Source organism: Vulpes vulpes, chromosome 3 (genome assembly GCF_048418805.1).
Source record: "Vulpes vulpes isolate BD-2025 chromosome 3, VulVul3, whole genome shotgun sequence".
NCBI lineage: Eukaryota > Metazoa > Chordata > Mammalia > Carnivora > Canidae > Vulpes > Vulpes vulpes.
Genome location: NC_132782.1, coordinates 90890520 through 90917114, shown reverse-complemented (window position 1 = coordinate 90917114; position 26595 = coordinate 90890520). Strand labels below are relative to the sequence as shown.

The following is a 26595-nucleotide window of genomic DNA, read 5'->3' as shown; positions in this document are numbered from 1 at the left end:
ACAGGGAATGGCGCACAGCAGCGCAAGTATGCTCAACGCCCCTGAACTCTGCACAGAAACGTGGTCGAAGTGGTGCACGGACAGGCTGTCCCTAGACCCATGTGTTGAAGCCCTGCCCCACAGTGTGTGGTGTCTGGAGGCAGCACTAATGCCCCATAGGAAGACAGCGCCCCATAGGAAGAGATACAAAGAGCCCGCGCTCTGGCTCTCCTTCCCACCAGAGGACCCAAAAGGTAGCACCACCCTCACTGGGAACCAGCCTCCAGAACTCAAGAGAATGAATGTGCTACAGCCACCCAGACTCACGGAGATGGTAAATTGTGTGTTATGCATATTTTGCCTAATTAATTTTTTAAGAGGTCAAAAACTAAAAATACCAGGTATAGAGGATATCAAGGCACAAGATGGAAGTGACAGGCCCCACGTCCAAGGGCCGGTGGGAGGCCAGGCTTGCACACCAATGGGCGCAGGGACATCACGTGGGCTCTCACACTCCAGAGTGCGTCCTGATGCAGGTGCGCCTGCTTGGATGTAGCAGCGGCAGCAGGCTGGGTGCCAACCCCGGGGAAGGGACATGGAGGAGGGACTTCCCACTGGGCGGCTCTGAGGCCAGGCTCTAGTTCCCAGGGCCAAAAGGCCAGGAGGATAGGGACCACAGGGTCTGGACGCTGGTTCCTCCACCCACACCCCATGAGCTGGGTGTCCTGTCTCTTTCCTGATCCTGTGGGTCAGGAAACCACACACAAGAGCCCATGGGCAGTGACCATGACAATGGTGTTGCCACCACCCAGCCCCTTTTGAACCAGAAGGGAGAGCAGCCAGGAGCAGGGACCCTGGAGATGAGCCCACCTTCCTCACATAGGATACAGCATCCTCCTCCGTGTACACCTCGGCACTCACGCCCCCTCGGCGGCGGCGAGCTTTCACCACGGGGTTTGGCGGGGTTGGGGAGACCTCCTCATCGTGTGAGTCTGACTTCTGCTGCGACTGAATCTGTCTGTTTTCTTCCTGTGGGGCGAAGACAGAGGGAGGGCTGAGAACAACACCCTGCCCGACCCCCCTCCTGCAGGCCTGGCGGAGACCCCCACTCAAAGGCACCTCCAACTCCACCTCCCCTCACTCACCTAGCCCCATGGGACACAGAGAGCAGGCGCAGAAGGTCTCTGCCCACCCTCACCACGAGTGACACTGCGTGTCCTATAGGTGCACGCAGGTCTGAGGTCTGAGGTCCCCCCAGGTACTCACCCCACGAGGGCATCTGCTCCACTCACCCGCATCCCCCCATGTCCCTCAGAGTAGACATGCAGGAAATGGTAGGTGGATACATAAACAGAAAGCAAACCTCTGTTGCTGTCTTCCTTCTCTTCGTTATTTAATTGCTTTAATAACTGTGTGCGTGCAGAGGGCACAAGATTCTAAAAGCTAGAAGGAACACGCACTGTGCCCTGACAAGCAGGGCCCCCCACAACTGACCCCCAGCTGCCACATCCCCACATTGCAACAGCAACCTCATGACCAGCTAGGCCACCACAGGAAGCAGCACAGGGTGGCGGGGGGCGGGGGGGTCCTTGGCAAACAGACCTTTATCTGTCTTCCCGCATGCCTAGGGCAAGGCCTCTGTCCCCCTCATCTGAGAGGACCACCTTCCCCAAACACCCACACCTGGCAGTCACCTGGAAAAAAATGTGAAGTGAGGAAACAGAGGCCCACCCACAGCTCCTCCCAGGATTCTCTCTGCCCCACCTTCCAAAGCACCCCTTCCTGCTCCACCAGCAACACTTAGTTCAAGCTTCCCAAGTGCCTGTGAACCCCAAGAGAAGTGTGAAGCTATATCCTAATTCATACTATTGTGTAAATTACTTCTGGAGGCAATTCTTCCCCCAAGTACTTTCTGAAGAAGATACTTTAAAAGACCCCAGAGGGGACTGTGAGGTTCAAATGGGAGGTGGGACATCCCCACACAGAACCTACAGGAAAACGAAAATCAAGAAATCATTGGATCCCCCCGCCAAAAACCAATGAATGTAGTTCACTCATTCAAGGGCAGGCAGCCAGTCACATCCCAGGCACTGGTGTTGACATTCTTCTTTTTCCTCTTAAAAATACATTTCTTCCATTTAAAAACAATCAAAGAAGACAAAGCTAACCAAAACTTCCACGTGACCTGTGTCAGTTCTGTGGCATGTAAAGCGGCCCTTGCACCCCAAGCAGGAACAGGCCAGCAGTGTGGCCTGCAGAACATGCTCCAGACTGGCTGCTGCCTTGGTCTAAAACCATGTCAATGGCCACTCGGCTGCACCACTACCTCCTCTACAGTTACACACAAGGCTTCTTTTGGTGAATTTAAGGCCGTTAGCAGCCCTGTGGGTCTCCCACGGCCTCCAAGCCAGGCTCCACACGAGGGATTCCCCCTGCGCCTGGAGGCTCACAGGTGCATCACCTGCAGCCTGAACTCAGAGAAGGAGATGCAGAAGCACAGGCTCCCCGGCAAGTGCAATCCTGCCCCTCTGGGGAGAGCAGGTAAGACGGGGAAGAGGGGAAAGAGAGAGAAAAAAAGATAAACCGGCAGAGCACCAGCAGTTTGGAGCATCTGGGAGACACATATGCCCAGTGGGGAGGACACCACACTGGGAATGCCCCTTGCTGAGTGCACTGTGTAACCCTGAGTAAATAACTTCACCTCTCTGTGCCTCCTTTGTTTAATGCAATTTCATGCAGCTGTTTAAAAACATCTTTACGGAACTTCCAAAAGAAAAGATGGCAGATGGATGGCATGCATTTGTCTCCTCCCTCCACTAAATAATGGTAAAATAAAAACCCAAGTGGATGTAAATCCACACAATGAAGACAATGGGGCCAAAGCCTCAAGAGGGTCCATTGAGTCTCTGGAAAATGGACAGCAAGTCACTCAGGCAGAGCAAGCCACACCAAGAGTGTGCGGTGGCCTCCGGATCCAAGGGGGACCACTGAGTCATCCTGGAGCCAGACACTCGGGCCTGGCACCTACCCAGGAGGGTGCACACAGGTGGGCTTCCTACCACAGCCCCTTCTAACCCTCTAATGTGGAAACCTGCAAACTTCTATACAGAAGTAGAAGAAAGATATAGCAAATTGCCAGAAGGCCCATCACGCATATTCCACAACTATCAAAATAGGGCACAACGATTTCATCCCCCCTCCACCCACTTTACACACACACATACATATAATATATACACATCTATAACACACATACATATATAAAACACACTTATATAACACATATATAATATATGCATGTATGCACACATACCTAACACATGTATATAACACAAGCATGTATACTGTACATGCCCATATATATACACATACACAACATGCATATATATAAAATACTTATGTAATGCATCCACAATACACACATGTACGCGTGCATATGTAACATATACCCAACAAACACCTGCACACATGTATATAACACATATGCATATACCATACACACCCACACATGTGCATACATACACACATATAATATGTACATCTATATAGTACACACATATAATGCATGTACATACACAATACACATATAACACAGATAAAATACATACATCCCCATATATAATATATACAATATGCACACATATAATAGCACATACACAACCATACACACAATACAGAGATACATACACACAATGTATATGCACACACACCTACATACACTACACATACATAATACATATATGAATACAATACACACACACACAGAGGAGGTTGAAGCAAATCTCGGATAGTACATAATTTCATTCAAATACTCCAGTATAGGGGATCCCTGGGTGACTCAGCAGTTTGGCGCCTGCCTTTGGTCCAGGACGCAATCGTGGAGTCCCGGGATCGAGTCCCATGTCGGGCTCCCAGCATGGAGCCTGCTTCTCCCTCCTCCTGTGGCTCTGCCTCTCTCTCTCTCTCTCTCTCTCTCTCTCTCTCTCTCTCTGTCTCTCTCATAAATAAATAAATAAATAAATAAATAAATAAATAAATAAATCTTTAAAAGAATAAAAAATAAAAAATAAATACTCCAGTATAGGAACACCTGGGTGGCTCAGTGGTTGAGCGTCTGCCTTCTGCTTAGGTAGTGATCCTGGGGTCCTGGGATCAAGTCCCACATCAGACTCCCCACAGGGAGCCTGCTTCTCCCTCTGCCTGTGTCTCTGCCTCTCTCTATGTGTCTCTCATGAATAAATAAATAAAATCTTTTAAAAATGAATAAATAGTATGTATCTCCTAAAATATGATCTTTAAAAACAACCACAATATCCATTATCATCCTTCATATGATCAAACAGCAGTCAATGCTGAAACTCCTCTGATTCTCCCTATTTCTTAGGGACTAACCCTTCTACACAAACTGGAGGAACGTAGAGAACAGGTAAAACAGAGAACCCCTGGGAGAGAACACGGCCCTGGAGAGACTTGGACGCATACTCCATTCACAAAACATGAGCAAGGAGTCCAGGACATGGAAGTCTCCCTTAGAAAGGAGGCCGCTCAAGTTAAATTCATGTGGTTTATACTTGATGAAAATACAACTTCTACATAAGAAGTATGAATTACTTTTTAAAGGTAACACTACAGGGCAGCTCAGGTGGCTCAGCGGTTTAGCACCACCTTCGGTCCAGGGCGTGATCCTGGGGACCTGGGATCGAGTCCCACGTCGGGCTCCCTGCATGGAGCCTGCTTCTCCCTCTGCCTGTGTCTCTGCCTCTCTCTCTCTCTCTGTGTCTCTCATGAATAAATAATAAAATCTTTAAAAAAATAAAGGTAACACGACATATGTGACAAAGGGAACACGTGACAATAGGGACACAAATCATGGAAATATCTCAAAAGGGGGAAGAAAGATATTTCCAAGTGTCCAGGGACAAAGGCATCCCAAAGCCTGTTGACACCAAGGAGCAGCCACCAGCGCTACAGGGTGGGCTCTGCAGGGCCCTGATATTGACATCTGCGGAGCTGGGCCTGCGTTCCTGGACAGACGGAGTTTCAACAGCTGCATGCCCAGAGCGCCTGCCATTCACACTTGTGGGGCTAACAAAGGCATTTTTCAAATATATTAGTTTTCGGTTTTTAGAATAGACCCATAGACAAAAATTTTTTTAAAATCTAGATGGCATTGATACAAAGAACACAAAATGAATAGTTCAGATGAGTGGCTCCACCAGTGTCTGGCTCTTGATTTCAGCTCAGGTCATGGTCTCAGCGTACATGGTCTAGCCCCCATTGGGCCCCTCGCTCAGTGGGAAGTCTGCTTGCCTCCCCCACCTCTTGTCCCTCCCCCAACTCGCACATGCACTCTCTCAAATAATTATACACTTTTTTTAAAAAAGGAAAGAAAAGTTCAGATGAGAAATGGGTAGCAAAATTTGGGAGGGGAAGCTAGCAGGTGGGCACGTCTTCCTCTTAGAAAGTGGGGAAGCAGACGACACAGCTTATGGTAAGTGAAATTATAAATCAAGAAGTTAATGTGTCCTTTAAAATTTAGAATTTCAGAAGGGAAACAACTCAGGAACTAAAAATAGCGCAGGCACGGTGTCGGCCATGTAAATCGTCAGACACGTGCAGAGCACCCAACGGCTTCCAGCCTTGGACATGGCAAGCGTTCCCTTGTGGGTGCCAAGGGCACAGCCTGCCTGCATCGTGCCCTCCCAGCACTGGCTTCTCACACCGCACAGGCTCCTGAGTGCACCTGCTCCTCCCAACCCAGAAAGTGCTTCCCCACATCTCAGGGTGCGCCCCCCACCCCCACCCCCAAAAGCTCCTCCCCTCGTGCCTCCTCAGCTGCCTGTGGTCCTGGCTCGCCCAGAACCTACACAGTGTGCTGATCTGTCCAGTTAAGGACTGCTTCCCTCCCAAAATATAACTTCTCTCACTGCTACATCTCCAGCAGCGACCTACCCATGGTCCATGCACCACAGATACTTATTAAATGAATGAATACCTTCTTTTCAAGTTAAAGAAATAATTGTAACTTTGAAAACCAGAGTAACCCAGAATGCAGATGTGCAAACATTTCCTTTGTTTTCCTATTTGTATACCATCTGGGCTCTGTAACCAGCAAGAGGGTGAGGCAAGACTACAGGTGGAAGAGCCAGCGGAGAAAATCTCCACAACTCTCCCCACCTGGTACCTCTGTGCTAGTGCCACGCAAGTCAATCTGGAGGAACAATCTGTGTCACCATTACAAATACCACTCAAAAGGCCTAAATAAATGACAAATCCCAGACATGATGGCCCCGTGCACAGAGATGTGATGCCCACGGTGGAGAACAGCACAGCACCCACAGGACCCACCTCCCCATCCCTGACCGACCTCACTTAGGGCATCCAATAGGGTTCAGCCGTGAAATGACAAGAAACCTGGGGCAAAACTGAGCGAGGCAGAGGCAGGCACCATCACAGCAGACATTCCTGGCCGCAGAGCAGGCAATGTGAGTCTCTGCTTTGCCAGCAGGATAGGCAGGGAAGCCATCGCTCCGCCAATGCTGCCCAGAGGCCCCATCTCCTGCCACCACCACCCTATCCAGGAAAGTCAGATGAGGCGCACTCAGGGCGTTACCAGCTGGGCCAGCTTCACCACCAGCTCTCCCACCCATATGCAGTCTTGCCAAGCACCCTGGATGGTGGGAGGCAAGTATCCAGAGAACCACCCCGGGGCTCCCGAAGCCCTGGCCACGGAAACACCTCCCTGTTGCCATGACAATGGCCCTCTGATAATCTCTGAGAATGGCAGCAGCACCTCCTGACACCAAGAATCACCTGTCATGTTCCTTCCCGTCGGGAGTCAGTGGGAGAGAGATTCCTACGTTGGCCCATGGGAAACACATTTTGGATTTTACAGGATGGTAGGAACCTGCTGCTGAGAGACCCACGTGTAAGTAAATCATCCCACGTGTCAATGATTGTTCCCATGTAAGCCTCGAATCCTAACTATAAACGCCAGCTGTATCCTGAGGGACAGACTCTGGGCCTTCACTTTTAGAAATTATTAAAAATAAGAACAATACCAGGTGTACATGTCAGCTTATCTCAAACCCGAGACTTGTGGGTGGTGAGGAGGGTAAAGCCCACATGGCAGTGCAGTCTGTGTCCAGCAATGTGGAGCCTCCCTGGCTACCTAGGAGAGGGACCAGCAGATGCCAGGGCCGCCCAGATGGCAGGTGCCATGGAGATCTGAGGTGTGGGCAGGACCTCTACCTGCCAGGAGTGCCATGCCTGCCCTCTCTGCAAAAATGAAGCCACGAGAAACTGGTCCAAGCAACAAGGGCAGTCATTTTAGCAAAAGTAAAGCCAGCAACATACAGTTAACAATTCCATGGTACATCTGCAAAGTCACACAACCACCACTCATATCTATTCTAAGACATTTTCACCCCCAGAGGAAGACCCTGTCCCTCTCAGCCCTGCACCCACCACCTACTCTGTCTCTGTGGTTCGCCCATTTGGGACACCTTTACATGAGCAGAATCATAGGCCACGTGGCCACTGGTGTCTGCCTTCTGGCCTGCGCATAGCGCTGTCCAGGTCAGCTGCATGGTGGTGGGTATCAGCACCCCATTCCTCCATGTGGCTGGGCTGCCCACCAGCTAACAGACACTGGATGCCCCCCACCCCAGGGCTGCTGTGTGTGTCAGGCATGCAGGTGAAAGCTCCAGCACCCATCTCCTGTTCTCAGGACTACAACCATTAGTGGCATTGCTGGGTCACACTGGAGCCCACAGCTAACTGCTCTGGAACTGCCGAACCGTGTCCCACCAGCAGCGCCTGCCGAGCATTCCAGCCACCCCACATCTTTGCCATTTCCCCATGTTTGAACTGTTTTTCACGTGATTGATGTGCGCTGGGATTTGGACACACTGGCTTTGAGAAAACAATGGGACGCATGGATAGGGGTATGGCTCTCACAGAACCCAGGCTTTGGGCTAGGCAGACACACAACTCCCATGTGGATGCTCAGCCCCCCCAAGGGGTCCCACATAGACACCGCCCAGAGGCCATGATGGCAACCTGGTGCCAGACAGCACACCACGGGGAGAGCAGAAAGAGGGACATGGCTTTCCCCACCTTACCGCCCACCCCTAGGGCCATCCTCGGTGAACTCCTACCCGCGCTTCAAGGCCACCTCCAGCAAGAAGCCTTCCCATCACCTCCCTCCTCCTCTATTCACAAGTCCTAGAGTTCATACCATGCTGCAGCCATGCGATGTGCCGTCAGAGCCCACTAACACACTCATAAGACACAGTGCCACAGACGCTGGCGAGAAAGATAAATGACCTGAGTCGGGAGCGGGTTTGAACCCCATGCCCCCAAATTACAGAGGCTGTCATGACCACAGGGCTCAGTGGCCAGCAGGCCAGCGGCACACCCTTTGGAGCCCAGGTGTTGGGGGTGCCATCTCCGTGGCCCCTTGGGAGGCTCGGGTGTGGCGAGAGGGTTTCCAGTGGGAAGGATGGGGTTCTAGGATGCTCCAGTGAGGGGACAGAGCAGAAGAACCGGAAGAACCAAGGTCTGCAAGGTAGCCATGTCACAGCTGGGGCCACAGCTGGGGCCACAGCTGGGGCCACAGCTGGGGCCGTGTCACAGCTGAGTTGCTTGGAGAGCCATCTGGCGGTAGCCCCGCACAAAAACTGGTGCACACGAGACTGGCCAGAAGCCACCCTCCTGAGGGAAGCGCACTGGGGGCCATGCTTTCCTGGGACCATGGGCATCACTATCCCGCCAGGGGCCATGTTCCACACTTGGCAGCAAAGACCTAACAGGGCCGGATCCCAGGGCTTCAAAACACAAGGCCACTTGGGGGAGGCATCGGGCGGAAACGGGGAAACGATTCCCTCTAGATTCCAGGAAAACCTCTAATTTTCCGGAGCCCCCTTCCTGTCTCCTGTTCTCACGCTGATGAGCTGTCTGGGGCAGCAGGATGGTCAAGGGCACAGGGTCAGAAGAGTCTTCACAACAACAGTGTGGGAACGGCACTTCCAGAAATCTCCGCAGCCAGAATCTGCCCCAGGAATGCCAAACACAGCTCCAGGGACTGTCCTCGTCCTGCCCCTGGGTCCAAGTACTCCCTGGACTGTGAATGACGGTCATAGTCTTCTTCTGACCATGTTTCTCTGGCATGAGGGGTGAAATGCAGGCTTGCGGCCTGAGAGGGAAGATTCTCAGCCAGGGAGGGGTGCAGTGGAGGGAGAATTTCTGGACCTGAGTTTCTGTTCCTGAGATACACCCATATGCCTGACACCCAGGATAGGTGGAAACCCCCCTCCACGTCCCACTCCCCATCTCGCCCTGTAGGAGGGCTCTTGGGCAGTTAGCCATGCCAGCCTGACCCCTCACCAGGCCCTGAACACCACAGAGGAGGAGAGGCTATTGCCTGGACTTCCTGTGGCTGCACACAGTCAGTGTTTCTGGGCCTCCCCCAAGGGGAGGCTGGCCCTCAATAACCTGTGTCCTCCAACCAAGTGGGTGCTGTGGTATTTGGAGATCCATGATGTTCAGGGCAGGGGTTGATGGTGCCAGTCCCCAGGGCAACCCCCTCTTGGGGCTGCAGCCTCTCAGAGCAGAAGTCAGGCCCAGGGCCAGTCATCCCTGCCAATGAGGCATGGAAACGGAGGCCACGAGAGGACAAGAGACATGTCCAGGGATGCTCAACCTTCAGTGGCTGGGTGAGGAGAGAAACGTGCAGTTTCGATCATTTATTGAGCACCTCTATATACCAGGCTTCATACAGAGAGTGTTACGTAGAAAAGGCAAACTTTTGTCATGAAGATTTCGATCTAACAGGAAAGACAGGTGAAGACAGAGCATGATAACAGCATGAACTGCAAAGGACAAGGTACAGGGCTGTGCAAGCACAGCGTGGGGTGTGGCAGGGGGGTAGTCAAAGAGGGCTTCCTGGAGGAGAGCTTAGCCTCCACCTCCCCAGGTGTCTTGCTCAGAAAAGATTCCAGTTTGCACCAACTCTTCTTCACATGGCTGCCTTCCCAGATGCCTACGTTATTCATCTTCAGAGTCACCTCTGCTCTTATCATCTGCTACCATCTCTTCCTCTTGTTTCATTAACTTCTGCCCAATCTTTACTATTCTCTGCATGCATTTACTTTGTTTGGCTCTGTCACTGGTTTCTGACTTCTCAGGCTACACACAGCGGTTCAATGGGCTCCCTCCAAAGTTCAGGGGGCAGATCTATTTGGAAATGGGGCCTTTGCAGACACAGGTTAAATGAGGTCTTCCTGGACGCACAGCCTCAGGGCAGCTCTCACCCTGAAGACAGAGGCAGAGGCTAGGTGATGTGTGCATGAGTGTAGAGCTGGCAGTGACCTGAAAGCCAGGACGGAGGCCACAGCAGAGCCCGCAAAAAGACATGTCTCACTGAAGCCCTTACCTCAGCTCCTGGGCTCCGAGCTGTGGGGCAGTCGATTCCTGTGGCTTCCTGAGCTGTGACGATGAGCTCTAGCACCGTCGGGAGACAGACACTCAGGAATTTCTGGTCTTTCTAGCAAAGTGATAATTTTCCCTCTAAGGACCGATTCTGCTGCAATCATAAGTTTTGATACGAGATGCTTTGTCACTCAGTTCTAGAGATTTCATAATGTTTTACTGTAACAGTCCTCTTCAATAAGTTATGCAGAAGCTCATTATTGGTTTCCAAACATATGAGGAGGCTGGCTTCCTCCTTTTTTTCTGGTTATCTCTTTATTAATGATAATAAAGTAACTTTATCAGATTATAGTCAAAGAATACAGTTTTTGAGTCAGAAAAAGATTTAAAATCATCTGGGGATCCTTTTAAATAACCTGTCCCACATGTACTTGATTGTGAAGTCCTGATTTACACCTTTCCTGGATCTCCCTGCTACATGGCCTGATCACACCCTGACAAGACCCAGAATGAACACGGAGCAGACCAGGGCCTGGAGAGCCATGGTCCCGCCGCCTCGTGCAGCTGGGCATAGGGACATGGACACACCCAGCAGGGCACACACCGGGAACACCCTGCTTCCCAATGTGCTTGTCATCATGACCCAGTCCCTAGAACCACACGTGGCAAGCATTCAATAAGTATCTACGGGATAAATGCGTGAATAAATAAACCCTTTCTGGAAAATAGCCAGCATCACAGATCAGTGTTATGTCTGAGATGCCTAATTCTATTTCTTAAAATATATCCTAGGGAAGCAAAGAGAGGTGTCAAAGAGATATCGGTACTAGAATGTTCTTTGTGCTGTTTAAAAATATTTTTAATCCAACTAGCAACAAGAAATTGCTTAAGTCTATTTAGAAACATCTGTATAACAGAATACCCTGCACCATGGAATCATTTTTTCAATAACATTTAGTGGTCACATAAATGATCATATAAAGTTTGGTTTAAAAAAAAACCAAAAGCCAAAGTCGAATCTCATATAGTTAGAGCATGAAACACAAGCCACAGACTAGGAGAAAATATTCACAAAACACAAATCCAATAAAGGACTTGTGTCCAAAATGTACAAAAAAAAATCTCTTAAACTCAACAGGGAAACAGACAACCCAACCAGAAAAACAGGCAAAAGACCTGAACAGATCCCAACAGAAAGCATGTGCACACAGCAAACATGCACATGGGAAGATGCTCCACATCATGTGGCCTCAGGGAAACGCGGAGGAAGACAGCGAGGAGGCCATTAGAAGGCCTGCACCTGCATTAGAAGGGCCACAGGCCAGAACACGGGCACCGCCAGATGCTGGTGGGAGACAGAGCAGCGGGGACCCTCTCCCGTGGTTGCTAGGAACGCAGAATGGCACGGCCACCTCGGAAGAGGCTTGTGGCTTCTTACAGAACCAGCCATGCTCCTGCCGTGAGATCCAGCAGATGCGCTCCCCAAATGGACCCCCAGGAGATGAAAACTCGGGTCCACATAAAACATGCACACGGATGTTTACGGCAGCTTTATCCACAGCTGCCCAAACTGGGAAGCGACCAGGATGCACATGAGTAGGTGCTGGGTGTCCACACTGTGGTCAGTCCAGACAGTGGACTATTACTCAAGTGCTAAAAACAGGTGAGCTCTGAAGCCACGGAAGACAAGGAGGAACTTGATACACGTGTTCCTATGTGACAGAAAGTTGTCTGTGCTGGCTCCACGCAGTGAGGTTCCAGCCATAGGACATTCCAGAAAAGACAGAACCATGGGGATGGGGACATATGGGTGGGTGGGTGCTAGGGATTGGAGGAGGGGTGATGGGGTGGCACATGGTGGATTTTTCAGGCAGTGAAACTCTTTTGTATAATATCATAACCAGACACGTGTCGTTACAAAAGTGTCCAAACCCAGAGAACCTGCAGACGGCCAGCAGCGGACTTCCATTGAAACAGCCAGCGTGTGGCGCTGTTCATCTGCTGCAGGTGCATTAGAAGGCAGGATGGAGGTCCAGGGGCAGGTGGGGGGCGACGGGCAGGCAGAGCTCTGTAGGTCCTGCTCCATCCGTCTGGAAACCTCAAACTTCTCTGAAAGAGGCAGCTATCGTCATAGAGCCTATAACCTAGGTTATAGGCTCTATGATGTGCATGGGAGGAAGAGCTAAAGCAGCTCAGGAAGACACACCTCCGAGGAAATGTTAGGAGCTGCAAGACGCCCTCAACAGACCTGACAACAATACATCTGTTTCTCTTTCTTAATTTCCCCAAGTTCTGGAGAATCAACCACTCTTTTTATTGTTGGGCAATTTCTGAAAGCTTTAAACCTTTTTTCATTTGCTTTGCCCAGCTGCACTGTGTTAGGTTCCACCAGATGCATTAGCAGCGGCCCTTCCACGGCCTTGGGCTTGCGGTTCTTCTCACAAAGACTGGGTCTGCATGGGTCCACATGGCTGCGCTGTCCCCAAGAAAGCCTGGACACAGGAGGAATAGCTGACCTCCCATCCCCAGTCTGCAGATTCATCTTCCACGTGGCCATGTGATGCTTCATGTGATGCTCGGCAGGCAAAACTGAGTTCACATTTAACTCACAAGCGCATGAGAAGTGTGATATACACAAACATGTATGAAGAAAGGTGAAGATCAGTTCATCTAGAGTTCTCCTGGCAGTGAATTTCTTTGTAAATGTTATTTTCTCTTATTGGTGTTAGTTATAAAATAATTCTGGAAATAAAAACAAATGTAAGAAAATTAAGAAACCCCTATTCTGGAAGTGTGTGGTCATCTCTGCCTGAAGAGGAGCCAGAGATGTCCTAAGGGAAGCGAGCATTCCCAGAGTGTCCCTAGGCACAGTGCGGGCCAAGCCAGCCTCACGCTGGCAGACAAGAGTGGAGGACCAGGGCCCAGAGAGCAGGAGCCTCTCAGCACGGTCTGGGCCAGCCCCACGCCAAGAGACAAGAGTGGAGGACTGCGGGCAGGAGAGCAAGAGCGTTTGAGGCAGCCAGAAGGAGAAGCCAGTGTGGTGAGTGGGTGGTGCGGATCCTGGCAGGAGGACACACATGTTCCTAAGTGACAGAAGCCTATCTGCGAAGTCTCCATACTGTGGGATTCCAGCCATGGAAAATTCTGAAAAGGGCACCACTGGGGACGAGGAAAGCTCAGGGGTTGAAAGGGAGAGCCAGAGGGGTACATGGAACACAAGGGATTTTTAGAGCAGCAGCACAGATTGACATGATGCCTGAACGACAGACATGTGAGGGTATGTTTTTGTCAAAACCCACAGAATTGGGCAGCCCAGGTGGCTCATCGGTTTAGCGCCACCTTCAGCCCAGGGCCTGAACCTGGAGGACCCGGAATCGAGTCCCACGTCGGGCTCCCTGCACGGAGCCTGCTTCTCCCTCTGCCTGTGTCTCTGCCTCTCTCTGTGTGTGTATGTGTCTCTCATGAATAAATAAATAAAATCTTTTTAAAAAAAAAAAACACAGAATTGCAGGGCACGAGGAACGACTCTGACAATGGTGTCTCTCACTAGGTGTGGCCAGCATCAGCTGCTGCAGGGTTACTAACAGGACAACCATGTCCAGGGAGGGGATGTGGGAACTCCGTACTTCCTGCTCAATTTTCCTGTGAACCTAAAACCACTCTGAAAAAGTAAAGCCTCTTGGGGTGCCTGGGCGATGCAGGTGGTTAAGTGACTGACTCTTGATTTGGGCTCAGATAGTGATCCCAGGGTCGGGATCTCTAGGGCGCAGGATGGAGTCCTGTGTGGAGCCCCATGTTCAGCATGCAGTCTGCTTGAGTGAGATTCTCCCTCTGCCCGCCCCCCACTCCCACACATGCTCTGTCTCTCAAATACAAAAATCTTTAAAACCAAAAGTAAAGCCACAAGGAGTACCACTTATAAGGAGCCCCACTTAAAATACAATAAAAAATGAAATAGCAAATCTACCAAAACACATAAAGAACCTTTATACTGGAAATAAGTCTTTCTGGGTTTTTTAAAGATTTTATTTATTTGAGAGACAGCAAGTGAGCATGCATGAAGAGGGGCAGAGGAAGAGAGAAGCAGACTCCCCGCTGACAGTAGAGCCCGATGCAGGGCTCTATCCCAGGACTCTGAGACCCTTGAAACCACAACCTGAGCCAAAGACAGATGCTTCACCAACTGAGCCACCCAGGAGCCCCTGAAAATAAGCATCTTTCCTTCACAGCAGGAGAAATCAGACACTGGGTTAATGAAGAGTTGCTCTGCAGTTCACAAACCGGAAGATTCGAGGTTCTCTATTCTCCTCAAACTGATTGATGTATCAGTGTAAGGCCATTCAACATCTCAAGAGGATTTTTTTGGTCTATGTCAGTGAGATCACTCTAAAATACACCCAGAAAGGAACTGGAGTAGACAAGACAATTTTGAGAAAGAACACAGGAAGACTCGCAGGACCTGATGTCAATATTTCCCATGAAGATGGTGAGGCACCCCCAGACACGTACAGGCCTCATGTCCAGTGCAGAGCTCTTATATGCAAATTTAAACACAAAAACACAATTCCTTATGAAATATAGACACTGATAAACTTGACTTCAAAAGCAGAAACTCTGGCTCTGTGAAAGACACTGGTGAGCAAACAACAAGATAGTCCTCAGATGGACCAGGAGAAGGTATGTGCAAAGCAGGGACCTGACACCATATATAAGGGGAAGAGGTGAACATATAGAGAATTTCTGAGCCCAAGAGTAAATAAGAAACACAGATAGGAGATATGACTAGGTGCTTCACTGAAGGGACAGGCTGACGGCAAGTAAGTGCATGAAAAGATGTTGAGCGTCATCAGTCATTAAGAAATGGGAAAGAAAGCCAGCTAAAGGGCCACCACAGACCCTTTAGAATGGCTAAAATGTTTGAAAACTGACAGTATCAAGTGCTGACAAGGGCCAAGAACCATAGCTGCTGGGAGTGCAACACAGTGCAGTTTGGCAGTTTCTTATAAAGCCAAACATGCACTTACCATATGACTCAAACATTTTCTCAAGTTAAATAAAAATCCACATTCATAAAGAAATCTTTAAAACAAATGCCTACTGCTCAGCATGGTCACTGCTTAAAACTGGAAGTGATCCAGATGTCTCTCAATTGGGCAAAAGACTGCCATCTGTGCACTCCCTGGAGCGCGGTTCTGCAAAACAAAACTTGTGAGGCTCACAAAACTATGACAAGTCTCAGATGCACTCAGTGAAGTGACAGAAGTCAGACTCAAATGCCTACACACTGTAGGACCCCACTGATGGCACATTCTGGAAAAGGCAGAGCTCAGACCCTTCCATCGTTGCCAGGGCTGTGGTCTGACCAGCAAGGACAGGACAGATGTGAGCCTGGGGAAGGGTGGCAGGTACACAGCTGGATGCAGAACTCACGCAGTGGCACACCACATAGCACAAGTTCTCAGGTATTTACAGTCAGAGAAGAACTTTAACAGGTAAGGGGCGCAAGGGTCTCTCCAGGCCACCTTTAGCATCCTCTTGAATGGTCCCACGTCAAAGGCCAGTCGCAGCTGCATGCCCAGGTGCAGCCCAGCCCAGAAGCCACGCCCACCCTGCCAAAATGCATAAAATGCTCCTGAGAACCACTGGACAAGGATGAGGGCTCTGGGAGGGAGGTGTGGTGGGGTGCTTCACACCCTTGGACTGTTTACCATACGTACGTGTCACATTCTTACCAGGACTCCCAGACTGCTGGATTTGGATTTTGAATGGTGGACCACTCTCCATCCTTCTAGCAACCTACCCACATCTGCTTCTCTGGAGCCCACTCCTCGAGGCCAGACCTGGCCTTCCTGGGGTTCGTCACTGTACACTCTTCCACTGGTCTCTGTAAACCTTGCTGCTCTCCAGAAGCCCCTTTGAGCCTGGGGGACCACTGCCCACCCCCAGGTCTGAGCTACCCACTATGCTTGCAACCACTGTCCCACCAGCCTCGGCCTCCCCCCACCTCTTACCCACATGGGGATTCCCACAGGGATTCCCTCTGACTGGCCCCAAATTCACTTAGTTCACTTTCTGAATGTCTCTGGTCCCGCCCAGCCTGCTCCCTGCTGCTACTTCCATGAGCAGACATCTCCACAGACTAGGGAAAAATCATTAGAGCCAAGACTGGGGGCACCCACTTTCTTTCCTTTATTTTTAATTTAGAGACTTTATTTTTTAAAGATTTTTTTAACTTTTCTCTTTTTTTTTGAAGTCATCTCTCCACCCAAGTGGGGCTTGAACTCACAACCCTGAGATCAAGAGTTGCATGCTATTCCAACAGGGCCAGCCAGGTACCCCAGGGACTTTTTTTTTTTTAAGATTTTATTTATTTATTTGAGAGAGAAAGAGAGAGAGGGAGGGAGAGAGAACATACACAGCACAAGCACGGGCAGGGACAGAGGGAGAAGCAGACTCCCTGCAGAGCAGGGAGCCCAACACGGGACTCAATTCCAGGACCCCAGGATCATGACCTGAGCCAAAGGCAGACGCTTCACTGAAGAAGCCCCTCAGGTGTTCCAAGACTTTATTTTTTAAAAGCAGTTTTAGCTTCCGAGCAAACATAAATAGGAATGTATAGAGATTTCCCAGAATTCCTGCTGCCCCTCACACATACAACCTCCCCCCTGTGTCACCCACTGTGCAGAATAATTGGCCAGTCCTCCAACCTCAGCTAGAGGGACTGGGCCTGCATCATTGATGCATCGAATCCTCTGTGGCTCCCACAGCCACCAGGACTCCAGCCAGGAACACCAGGTGCCATTTGCCCTGCCACCTCCAGGAGGGGCTCTGCTTCCCCGTCTCCCCTTCCATGACCCCACATGCTCCAACTGATCTCTGTGGCCCCAGCCATCTGACGGCCCCGGGCCCGCACGATGGGCTCATACCCCTACCTGCCAGCCGGCATGCAAACCCAGTGGAGCCCTCCTCCTCTGTGAAGCTGTCCTGTCCACCACCCCAAGGCAGGGCCACAACTTATGTTACGTGTACTCTCATGGTTGCTTTCATCCCTGGGCACAGACACCAGTGACCCTCCATCCAGGGACTGAACTCTGAACAGTAGGCCTGGGCAGCTTAGCAGTCCCCTGGGAGCCCCAAAGGCCCAGTTCCTCTAAGTGCTGGGGAGCAGGTGGTGTAATTTCATCCAGCTTCACCCCTCCAAGACCCCCAGGGTTTCAATAAAGCAGTCCATCCAATATGGGCCTCGTCTGCTGCCAGAACGCTGTCCACAGCACTGGCCACCAGGAAACACATGCTGAACTTCAAAACAGAGTGACCAGACTCATCCCACGGCCCAGCATCCACCCATAGCCCTCAGGAATGGTTATCCGAGTGGGATGCAGCATCCTCCCACCAAAGCCTCACAAGAGAGCTGGCCCCAGTTCTCCCTTCTTGGATGTGTCTACTCGTTCCAGAAGTGAAACACAATGTAACTTTAGTTTTTACTGAAGACCAAGAGGTAGCCCAGAGACTTATGTGACCTCCATGGAGCCAGTGTCCAAGGAAAGTACCAGGCCACCAGGAAGGAAGAAACACCCAGCTCAGGGAGGGGTGTCGATAACCACAAGTCAACACAAGGACAACCATGAAAGAAAACGATGTTGGTGAAGATTTAGGAAAACAGCACCACTCATGCACGTTAGGGAAACCATATACTCATTTGATCCTTTGGGAGTAAACTGGCAAAAAAGCTCTGGAGCCACAAAAACAAGCCACGCTCTGACACCAGAGCACAGACCCTGATTGCCTGCATACTCTTCCTCCTTCAAATCATTTCTTTGGCATAAAGGTGTATTGTGAAGAAAACAAAACAAAAAAAAAATTGAAAATCGTCAAAACACAAAACCATGCAAATAAAGTAAAAACTATGAATCCACATGGTTTTATGGCCACAGACACTGTAAAAATGCTATTACAGAAGACAAAAGATGGGGGTGAACAGGATGCCACTGAAATAGACACTTTAAAATGGCCAAAATGGTAAATTTTATGCTGTATAGATTTTACACAATAAAAACGATGCTAAGAAGAAAAGTCAAACTAAAAATGCACACTTGGGGGCACCTGGGTGGCTCAGTGGTTGAGTGTCTGCCTTTGGCTCAGGTCATGATCCTAGGGTCCTGGGATCGAGCCCCCCATTGGGGCTCCCTGCATGGAGCCTGCTTCTCCCTCTGTCTATGTCTCCGCTTCTCTCTCGCTATCTCTCATGAATAAATAAGTAAAATCTTTAAAAAATAATAATAAAAACAAATTAAAATGTACTTATGCCACAGCCACCCACATCCACACATGTGTATGTGCCGTGAAGCAATGAGGTCCTCATTGAAACACAGGGTGGGTATGATGCTGGAAGCAAAGGCAGAAGAGAAATCATGAAATGTCCTTACCACCTGTAGCACATGGACATACCCTTGAAACAGCAGAGTGACCCTCCTCTAGGGGCCCAGCTGCCCAGATGCTTACGCTCTGCTGAGGGCAACAGGCAGTCCTAGCCCAACCCCCAGGACCTTGTAAGCCTACTTTCACATATAAAAATTCCTTTAGAAATTTCCTTTATCAAAAAAAAAAAAAAAAAGAAATTTCCTTTATCTTGGGCAGCCTGGGTGGCTCGCGGTTTAGAGCCGCCTTCAGCCCAGGGTGTGATCCTGGAGACCCGGGATCAAGTCCCATGTCGGCTCCCTGCATGGAGCCTGCTTCTCCCTCTGCCTGTGTCTCTGCCTCTCTCTCTGTCTCTCATGAATAAATAAATAAAATATTTTAAAAAAATAAATTTCCTTTATCTCCAATTCACCCCAAGATACGTGTTGGTGATCATCCCCCAAGCACATGACTGACTGATGTACATCTGAAGGGTCTCACGACTAGGGTTTTATGAGACAGTAATAAATGACCTTTCCCAACAGTAGCCAGCTCCCTCACGGTCCTGGAAACCTTTGCTTCCAAATTCCTTAGTCTCACATTCTCCTTCACCCCCTCTCAATGTGAAAGACTATAAAGGGTCACGCCCCTGCTGCAGCTCTTCCTGCTCTCAAGTCTCATCCCCATGCTTGAATAAAACCACCTTCTTGCACCAAAGACGTCTCAAGAATCCTTTCCTGGCTTTCGGCTTCCAACCCTAATGTCCTTCCTACATCAGGTATTTTTTTTATAATAAATTTATCTTGTATTGGTGTTCAATTTACCAACATACAGAATAACACCCAATGCTCATCCCGTCAAGTGCCCCCCTCAGTGCCCGTCACCCATTCACCTCCACCTCCCACCCTCCTCCCCTTCCACCACCCCTAGTTCGTTTCCCAGAGTTAGGAGTCTTTATGTTCTGTCTCCCTTCCTGATATTTCCCACACATTTCTTCTCCCTTCCCTTATATTCCTTTTCACTATTATTTATATTCCCCAAATGAATGAAAACATCAGGTATATTGGGAAAGGGTGATGGGTGTGTTCTACAAAAGGCACTTTCCTTACAGCATCTAAAGTGTATCCCTACAGGGACCGGTGACCTTGCTCTGCTGGTGGATCAGGACTATTTTTCCCCCTCAAGTCTACACCTGGGAACCATGATCCTCTCAAAAAGCCTGCAATGAAGTCATTCTCCGAGGCCTGAGGGTTGGCTGCTGCGCTTGGCCAGCCAAGGGAATACCTTGGTCTGTGCCGGCCCATAACAGACATACTCCCTGGCTTCATCAGGGCCCCACCAACACGCTTCCTGCTTGTCCCACACATTGAGAAAAGTCTCCCTCCCCAGGCTTCCTGTCTACTCAGGCTGGCCTTGGGGCCAGGGGTAGGGGGGATGCTGCCTGGGACTCTGCCCCTTCCCTGGGCTGCAGGCACCTGGGCCCAAGACCCCGGGCTCCGTCACAACCCTGAGCCAAAGAGCCTTCCTGCTCCTGTATTACAAGCACTCCACAGCAGCTCACTGGGCAAGTCAGCGTCACAGGAGAGAAGACACCCATGGACTTTCAGGGCACTCTTAGGGATGTTAGATTCTGGGGGGCTCAGATCTGTTTCTTACTAGGAATAATCTCCCTAGTAAAACGCACCCACGTACAGAAGCATGCACACGATGTCAGAGAATTGCAAAATCATCCCCCAAAGCCTGTACACATCAGCTGCATCTATCAGCACCTGCCGCCCGCTTCAGAGTGCTCGTGTGCAGCTGCCTCTCTCCAGAATGGAGCTGTTCCCCACGCCAAGTCTCGTAACCTGCTATCCCACTTACCAATGGATTGCCGTCACAAGTAGGGCTACGTGAAGCTGCCCTACCTGCCCCTGATTTGGGTTCCTAACCCCAGGACCTCCTCAGACTACAAATTTCCTGGCCACAGGGTCTTTGCAGATGTAACTAAGTTACAATGAGGTCTTCACACAATGTGACCCAGCCTCATGGGAAGGGAGGAGGCCACGGGAGGGTGAAGGCAGAGGTCAGCACCAAGATCCTCCGAGCCAAGGAACACCAAAGGCTGACAGCAAACCACCAGCCACTGGGGGAAGGGCCTGAAACAGGCTGAGCACGGGCTTGCAGCCTCCAGAACTGCCAAGGTGCAGCCTGGTCCGAGCTGCCTCATCTCAGCAGTTCCTGCACGCAGATGTGGTAGCCATGGTGACCATGATTTAGAACACTAGGACACCATGTAGGTCCCTCCTTTTCAATGGTCGGAAAGTACTCCATCTCATCCCCCTGCTGTGACTGGTCACCCTACCTCTTCCGGACCCCAGCCTTCAGGCTAGTACGACAAGTGAGCCCTCCCAGACCCCAGCCTTGGCCCCAGCCTCCCCCTCAGCTCCAAACTCACAGACAACACACATGACACACCCGTCATTGCTCTCCCTCCCTGCCTGTCTGTTCCAACGGCCCCATTCACTCAGTGGTCCAGACCAAGCCCCAGGGGTCACACTTCCTGCCTTTTTCCTCACCCCGACAGCCACTCCACCAGCAAGCCCTGAATACCCCACCAAAATTATTGGCCCGCACTGGCCATGTTGCTCCCTCTCCATTACCCCCGGATACTCAACCAACCAACTCTAGCCACAGGTCCCACAGGCGGGATATGTCCACAGTTGAGAACCTCTACTCTGGTCTCACTCTGCTACATCAGCCGCCCCAGTAGGTCCTTCAGCTGCAGTCCTGCCCATCAGGGACACCCCCACTCCCACCCTTGCCCTGAGATGTGTCACCTGGCAGATGCCCCTTGTGAGCAAACCATAGGAAGTGACTCTAGCCCTGACAGAGTTAGGGTTTGAGACAGGGAAGATGCATGGTCTCTGGCCTGACTCTCCCAACAGGCAGGGCGTGAGGACACACACCCTGTGCGTCAGCCTGGGGGTCTCTCCTCAACCGTGCTCTCAAATGTCACCAGAGGAAAATGGATGAAGGCCACATGACCATTTTCATCTATCCCCTGAAAAAACAGCTTTTCAAATTCAAACAGCGAAAGCTGGCTAGGGTAGGCAGACCAACAACCAGACTCTATGGGTAGGAATGTACAAGGATGCCAATGAGATCGCTTCCACCCAATAATACCATTGGGAGTGCCAGTTATCTTGTTTCTAAAAACAAACAATGCCACACACAGTAGAAAAAAGTCTACACATAAATGTGTTAGTGTGGCATTATTTTTAATATTAAACAATTAACTCAATTAATTATCCAATCGTGAGGGAAACATTGAGAAAACATCAACATGTCTTCTCAATGCAGCACCATGCACCCACTTGAGTGAGTCTGTGAAGAACACAGAGCAAATGAAAAATGCACGGTCCTGGCTGGAGGGGACCATGTATGATGGTGACCCCTTCTTTCTATTTCTGAACTTCCCAAACTTTCTTTAAAAGGTATGCATTACTTGAAAATGTTTTAATGGATTGTTTTAAAAGAAAGAAATTCATCCCTCCGGGTTGGAACTATGTGTCCACAGCAGGCCCCTGTCAAACGTGAAACTGCTGGACTCAGAGGAACTCAGATCTGAGCCTGACTGGGGTACCATTCACCCCCACGAGGCCAGGATGGGAACAGTGGAGTTGTGAGCAAGGTGTACTGCCCACAGAGTGTTCAGGGTGGGGAGCCAGAGGGAGGGAGGGGGGAACCCACCACAAGGGACCCCTCCCACTCTGAGCCTGTCCTCCCCCCTATGAACCAGGAAGGGGTGAGGGGCATTATTCATGGAGGAATGAGTGGGGGGGTCCCCTCAAAAGACTGCACGAATCCAAGGGGTAATCTCTGTCTGTGCCTGCTCCTCCCAGAGACGCAGATAACCATGTAGTCTGGCCTCAAATGCCCCACATCACGCGCCCTATCGCAGCCATGTTCTTTCATCCCCAAGCTCTATAACTGCACCCACTCCCCATGTCTGTCCCCAGACTTGTAAACAGTCAGTGGGCCCCATAAGCTCTCTTCAGTCAGCTCTTCCCAAGGCTCTGCACCTGGGAGATCCTAAAGCACTGCAGAGGAAAGAGGGGTCTGTGGGGGCACAATGGAGCCGTAGAACGGGTCAGGCAAGGTCAGCCCCCCTTGGAGGGCTGCTCCCCCCACACTCCCTGGGACAGCCAGTGCCACACGGTGAATGGGTATGAGTGTCTGCCTGCACCAGCACACCTGCCAAAGGGAAAGCAGGTGGCAGTCATCACTGACCTTTTCTAGCTTTTCGAAATGCTCCCGCAGGAATGTCATGGGCCTGTCGGGCTTGGAGATGCACAGGTGCACGATGCAGTCTTTGAGGACCTGCTGGACACCATGCTTCTGAACATAGAGCTCACACTCCTTCAGACTCTCATCCTCCTCTACCTGGTAAGAGGATGGGGACGCCATGGTGACCCCACGGCTGCCTGGAAGGGAAAATGCAAATCAGGGGAAGACAAGAGGGAAGCCTGAGGTGGCACCCCTGTGCCTGCGTCACACACATGCATCCTACAGGCTCCTGGGGTGTGTTGCTGTTGTCACGTCCATGACTGATGTGACCTGGTGACATGGTCTATGGCCACAAACCTCTCATTCAGAGGGACTGGATGAGCTGGGAACCTAACAGCCACAGAGCCTTACCTCACAGATCTTTGTGGGCATGGAGGAGGATTAGACAGATCTGTGCACTGCTGAGCACAGCCCTCCTCTCTGAGAGATCTGAAGGTGGAGAGTGTCGTCCCCTCCCCCCCGAGTGGCCAGCCCACCACTTATGTGGTCTCACTTGCCACCATCCCTCCTCCCTTTTCAGAGACAATTGTGTGAACCAGGGAGATGGAGAGGTGCTTTCACAGAGCAGAGGTAGCCTGCTTTGCAGGAACAGAAAGAAAACCAGGAAAACAGTTGCAGCCTAGCTGAGGGCCCTTCTGGGAACATGGAACGTGGAAAACAATGGTAGGACCCGGTTCTCGGCCCGCGTTCCCAGCCCCGCATTCTCAGCGCTGCTCAGGCTAAGTCACAATGACGGCCCCGGAACTGGGGGCCGCGCAGCCGCCCTGCCGCGGACCCCGGCCCGGTTCTCCGGTTCTCCGCCGCCAGGACGGCCCTGGGTCCCTGCGCCCCCGCCCCCCAGGACCCGCGCGCCAAGTCCCTGCACCCCCTCCCCCCGGCCTCTGCGCCCCCCAGTCTCTGCGCCCTCTCCCCCAAGCCTCTGTGCCCCCAGTCCCTGCGCCCCGTTCCCCTGGTCTCGGTGCCCACCCACCACCCACCCCCGCCTCTGCGCCCCCTCCCCAGGCTCCAGGGCTCCGGCGCCTGCATCCCTTCCCCAGGCCCTGGCGCCTCTGGACGCTGAGCCCCTGGCCCGCGCGCCCCTTCACGACAGCCAAGGGGGCGGGGGCCCCCCAAAGGCCCACATTTCCCAGGCCTCCTGGCCAGCGGAGCTCAGCCCCTCACCCGCGCAGGCCGAGGATCCCAACGCAGACCCGAGCCCAGCCCGGCGTACCTGGATGCGCGGCGCCCAAAGCCCGAGGCGGCAGCGCGGGGACGCGGAGACGCGGGGACGGCGGGCGAGAGCGGGTCCCCGCACTGCAGCGGCGCCGCCCTCCGCCCGCCCCCGCGCCGCAACGACCCACCCCTCCACCCCCTGCACCAGGCCTGTCCCCCTCCCCTTCTGCCCCCCCATCGGGCCTCCCCACCCGCCACTCTCCTCTACCTCCTGCACCTCAGCGTCCCTCCACCCCGTGTACCGACAGACCTCTCCAGGCCCAAGACATCCCCTCACCCCTAGCTTACCCCTATGTCCCCTCCTTCTCCCTCTCTCCAGCTTCCCCAATGACCCCACGCAATTGGAGCGAGCCCCCGCAGGCCTCAAGTTGGACAGAGTCAGATTTTCCTGCACAGGCCAGGACCACAACCACTCCCCTCCACCACCCACTCCTCACACCTCCTCACCCCCTCCACTGACCATGTGATGGCCCATCCTGACTGGCTCCAGCTCAGGGAGGCTCAGGGAGATGGCCAGGACCCCCCATGCTCACTCTGCAGGTGTAATGCCTCCACTCTGCAGGGTCTATATCCACCTCAGAGCCAGAAGAGGTGGCCAGAGACCCCAGACCACTCTAGGGAGAGGTGAGCTGATTGCCTTTTCTTGGTTAAGGGCACCAGCTTCACCCCGATGCCTCAGTGGGAAATCAACAGGTCATCCTGAATTCTTCCCCACTATCTTCCAAAGTCCATGAGGTCGCTGAGGTGTGCAGACCCTGGGTGACTTCCTAATCTATTAGCCCAGACCCGCAGGAAGGGGGACTGTGCTAATGTTCCTGTTCCCCAACATCACACTTTGCCCCCATTCTAGCAGGTGGTGGCAGAAACTTCATCTCAATCATTTGGGGCCCCTGCCCTTTCCACAGAGTGGTCCAAGCACCAGGAGAGGGGACAGGGAGCCCAAGTCTTGAAGGGGAAGGAGAAGACATCTGCTCACGTCTCACACCCTCTCGTTCACACTCACCTGTCCCTGCTCACCTGTCCACAAAAGCACAGCACAGTGTGTCAGCCTCATGCCCCTGCAGCAGGGCCAACACTGGCCTCACTTCTTGCCTGTGTGAAGGTAAAGGAACAGGTCACACTCTGGTAGACAAACTGGGAGGTCCTTTCCACCTCCCCAGCCCTTGCCCTCAATGTGGGGGAGGTCAAGTGTCAGCAGGGAAGCCATCTGGACAATCTGTAGCCTGTACCTTTATGTGAGGATGGTAAGAATGTCCCTCACAGAGCTGGTTGTGACACCATGTGTGCCATAGTGCTGGCACTCACAGCCAGGTTGCCTCCCCCCTGGATAGTGACAAATCTTGGCTTTTGTACAGTGTCCAAGCAGCCATATCCTTCCACTAAAAACATACAACTGAAATCCAGTTACCCAGTACATTGTGCTTACCTGAAAATGTCCCCTCTGCCCACAGGGAAGGACCACCCTATGTCCTCAGCCCTCTGACATTCCCCAGCAGAAGGTACTCACATTCCCCAGCTCCGGGGTACTTTGTTTCACCCTTAGAACTTGGGTGACCAAGCCTCATAAAGACCCAACTTCAAAGCCATGTTCTTTCCCAATCACTGCCTGCCCCCACACTCCTGCCTCTGCCAACAAGTGTTTGTTCTGCAGGAAGACTTCCCTGGGGCGCTGCACCTCCAGACGAGGTGGGGCACCTGTGAGTTGCCACTCGGGCTCTCCGTACTTTGTAGCTCTCATGGCAAGTGGTACAGAAGAACTAGGTGAGTCTGTCGGCTTAAGGTTGAGAGCACCAAATAGGCATGGATGCTGTTTGTTTTCTTTATTTGGTCTGCGCAGCATGGAGACAAACACAAACACTGTCTGGGATACAGAAAGGGTCTCTGAAGAGGTGATAGAGCACCATGGCCTGAGACAGGCCTGGCAGTGGGCCTCTCAGTGGGCACAGTGCCTTGGGCAGCCTGCAGAAGCCCTGAAGGGGCAGAGGGTAGTGGACATGGCTGGCAGCTGCTTACTGAGGGCTTGCTCTGGGATGAAAACTGGATGCCAGAGCCTTCCTGGAAGAGGCCCTTGCATCTCAAACAGGTGGATGCTACTCAAGTGCAGCTTTTCCGTGAGGCTGAGGGTCCAGTGACCGTGAACAACAGTAGTTATTATGGGCAGGGCCCCAGCCGTTCATCGGGGAGAGACGGAAGCCCTGTCCCTGGTATGCACTGACAGGGCCCTGTTGGGATGCAGAAGATGAAGCC

General features: G+C 51.7%; 1 protein-coding gene across 9 annotated transcripts in view; it reads right to left on the bottom strand.

Moving 5' to 3' along the window:
- The window catches only part of PRKAR1B (protein kinase cAMP-dependent type I regulatory subunit beta), a 126094-nt gene that overhangs the window by 87696 nt on the left and 11803 nt on the right, over window positions 1-26595 (bottom strand). For 2 of the 9 annotated variants that reach the window (XM_072753405.1, XM_072753407.1), the window contains 3 exons: window positions 25352-25440; window positions 23080-23273; window positions 850-1008 (listed from right to left, as the gene is read on the bottom strand). In XM_072753405.1, coding sequence (XP_072609506.1) covers window positions 850-1008; window positions 23080-23256 — 336 coding nt within the window. In that variant the 5' untranslated portion in view covers window positions 23257-23273; window positions 25352-25440. The other 7 variants (XM_072753403.1, XM_072753404.1, XM_072753408.1 and 4 more) reach the window with 6 other exon arrangements.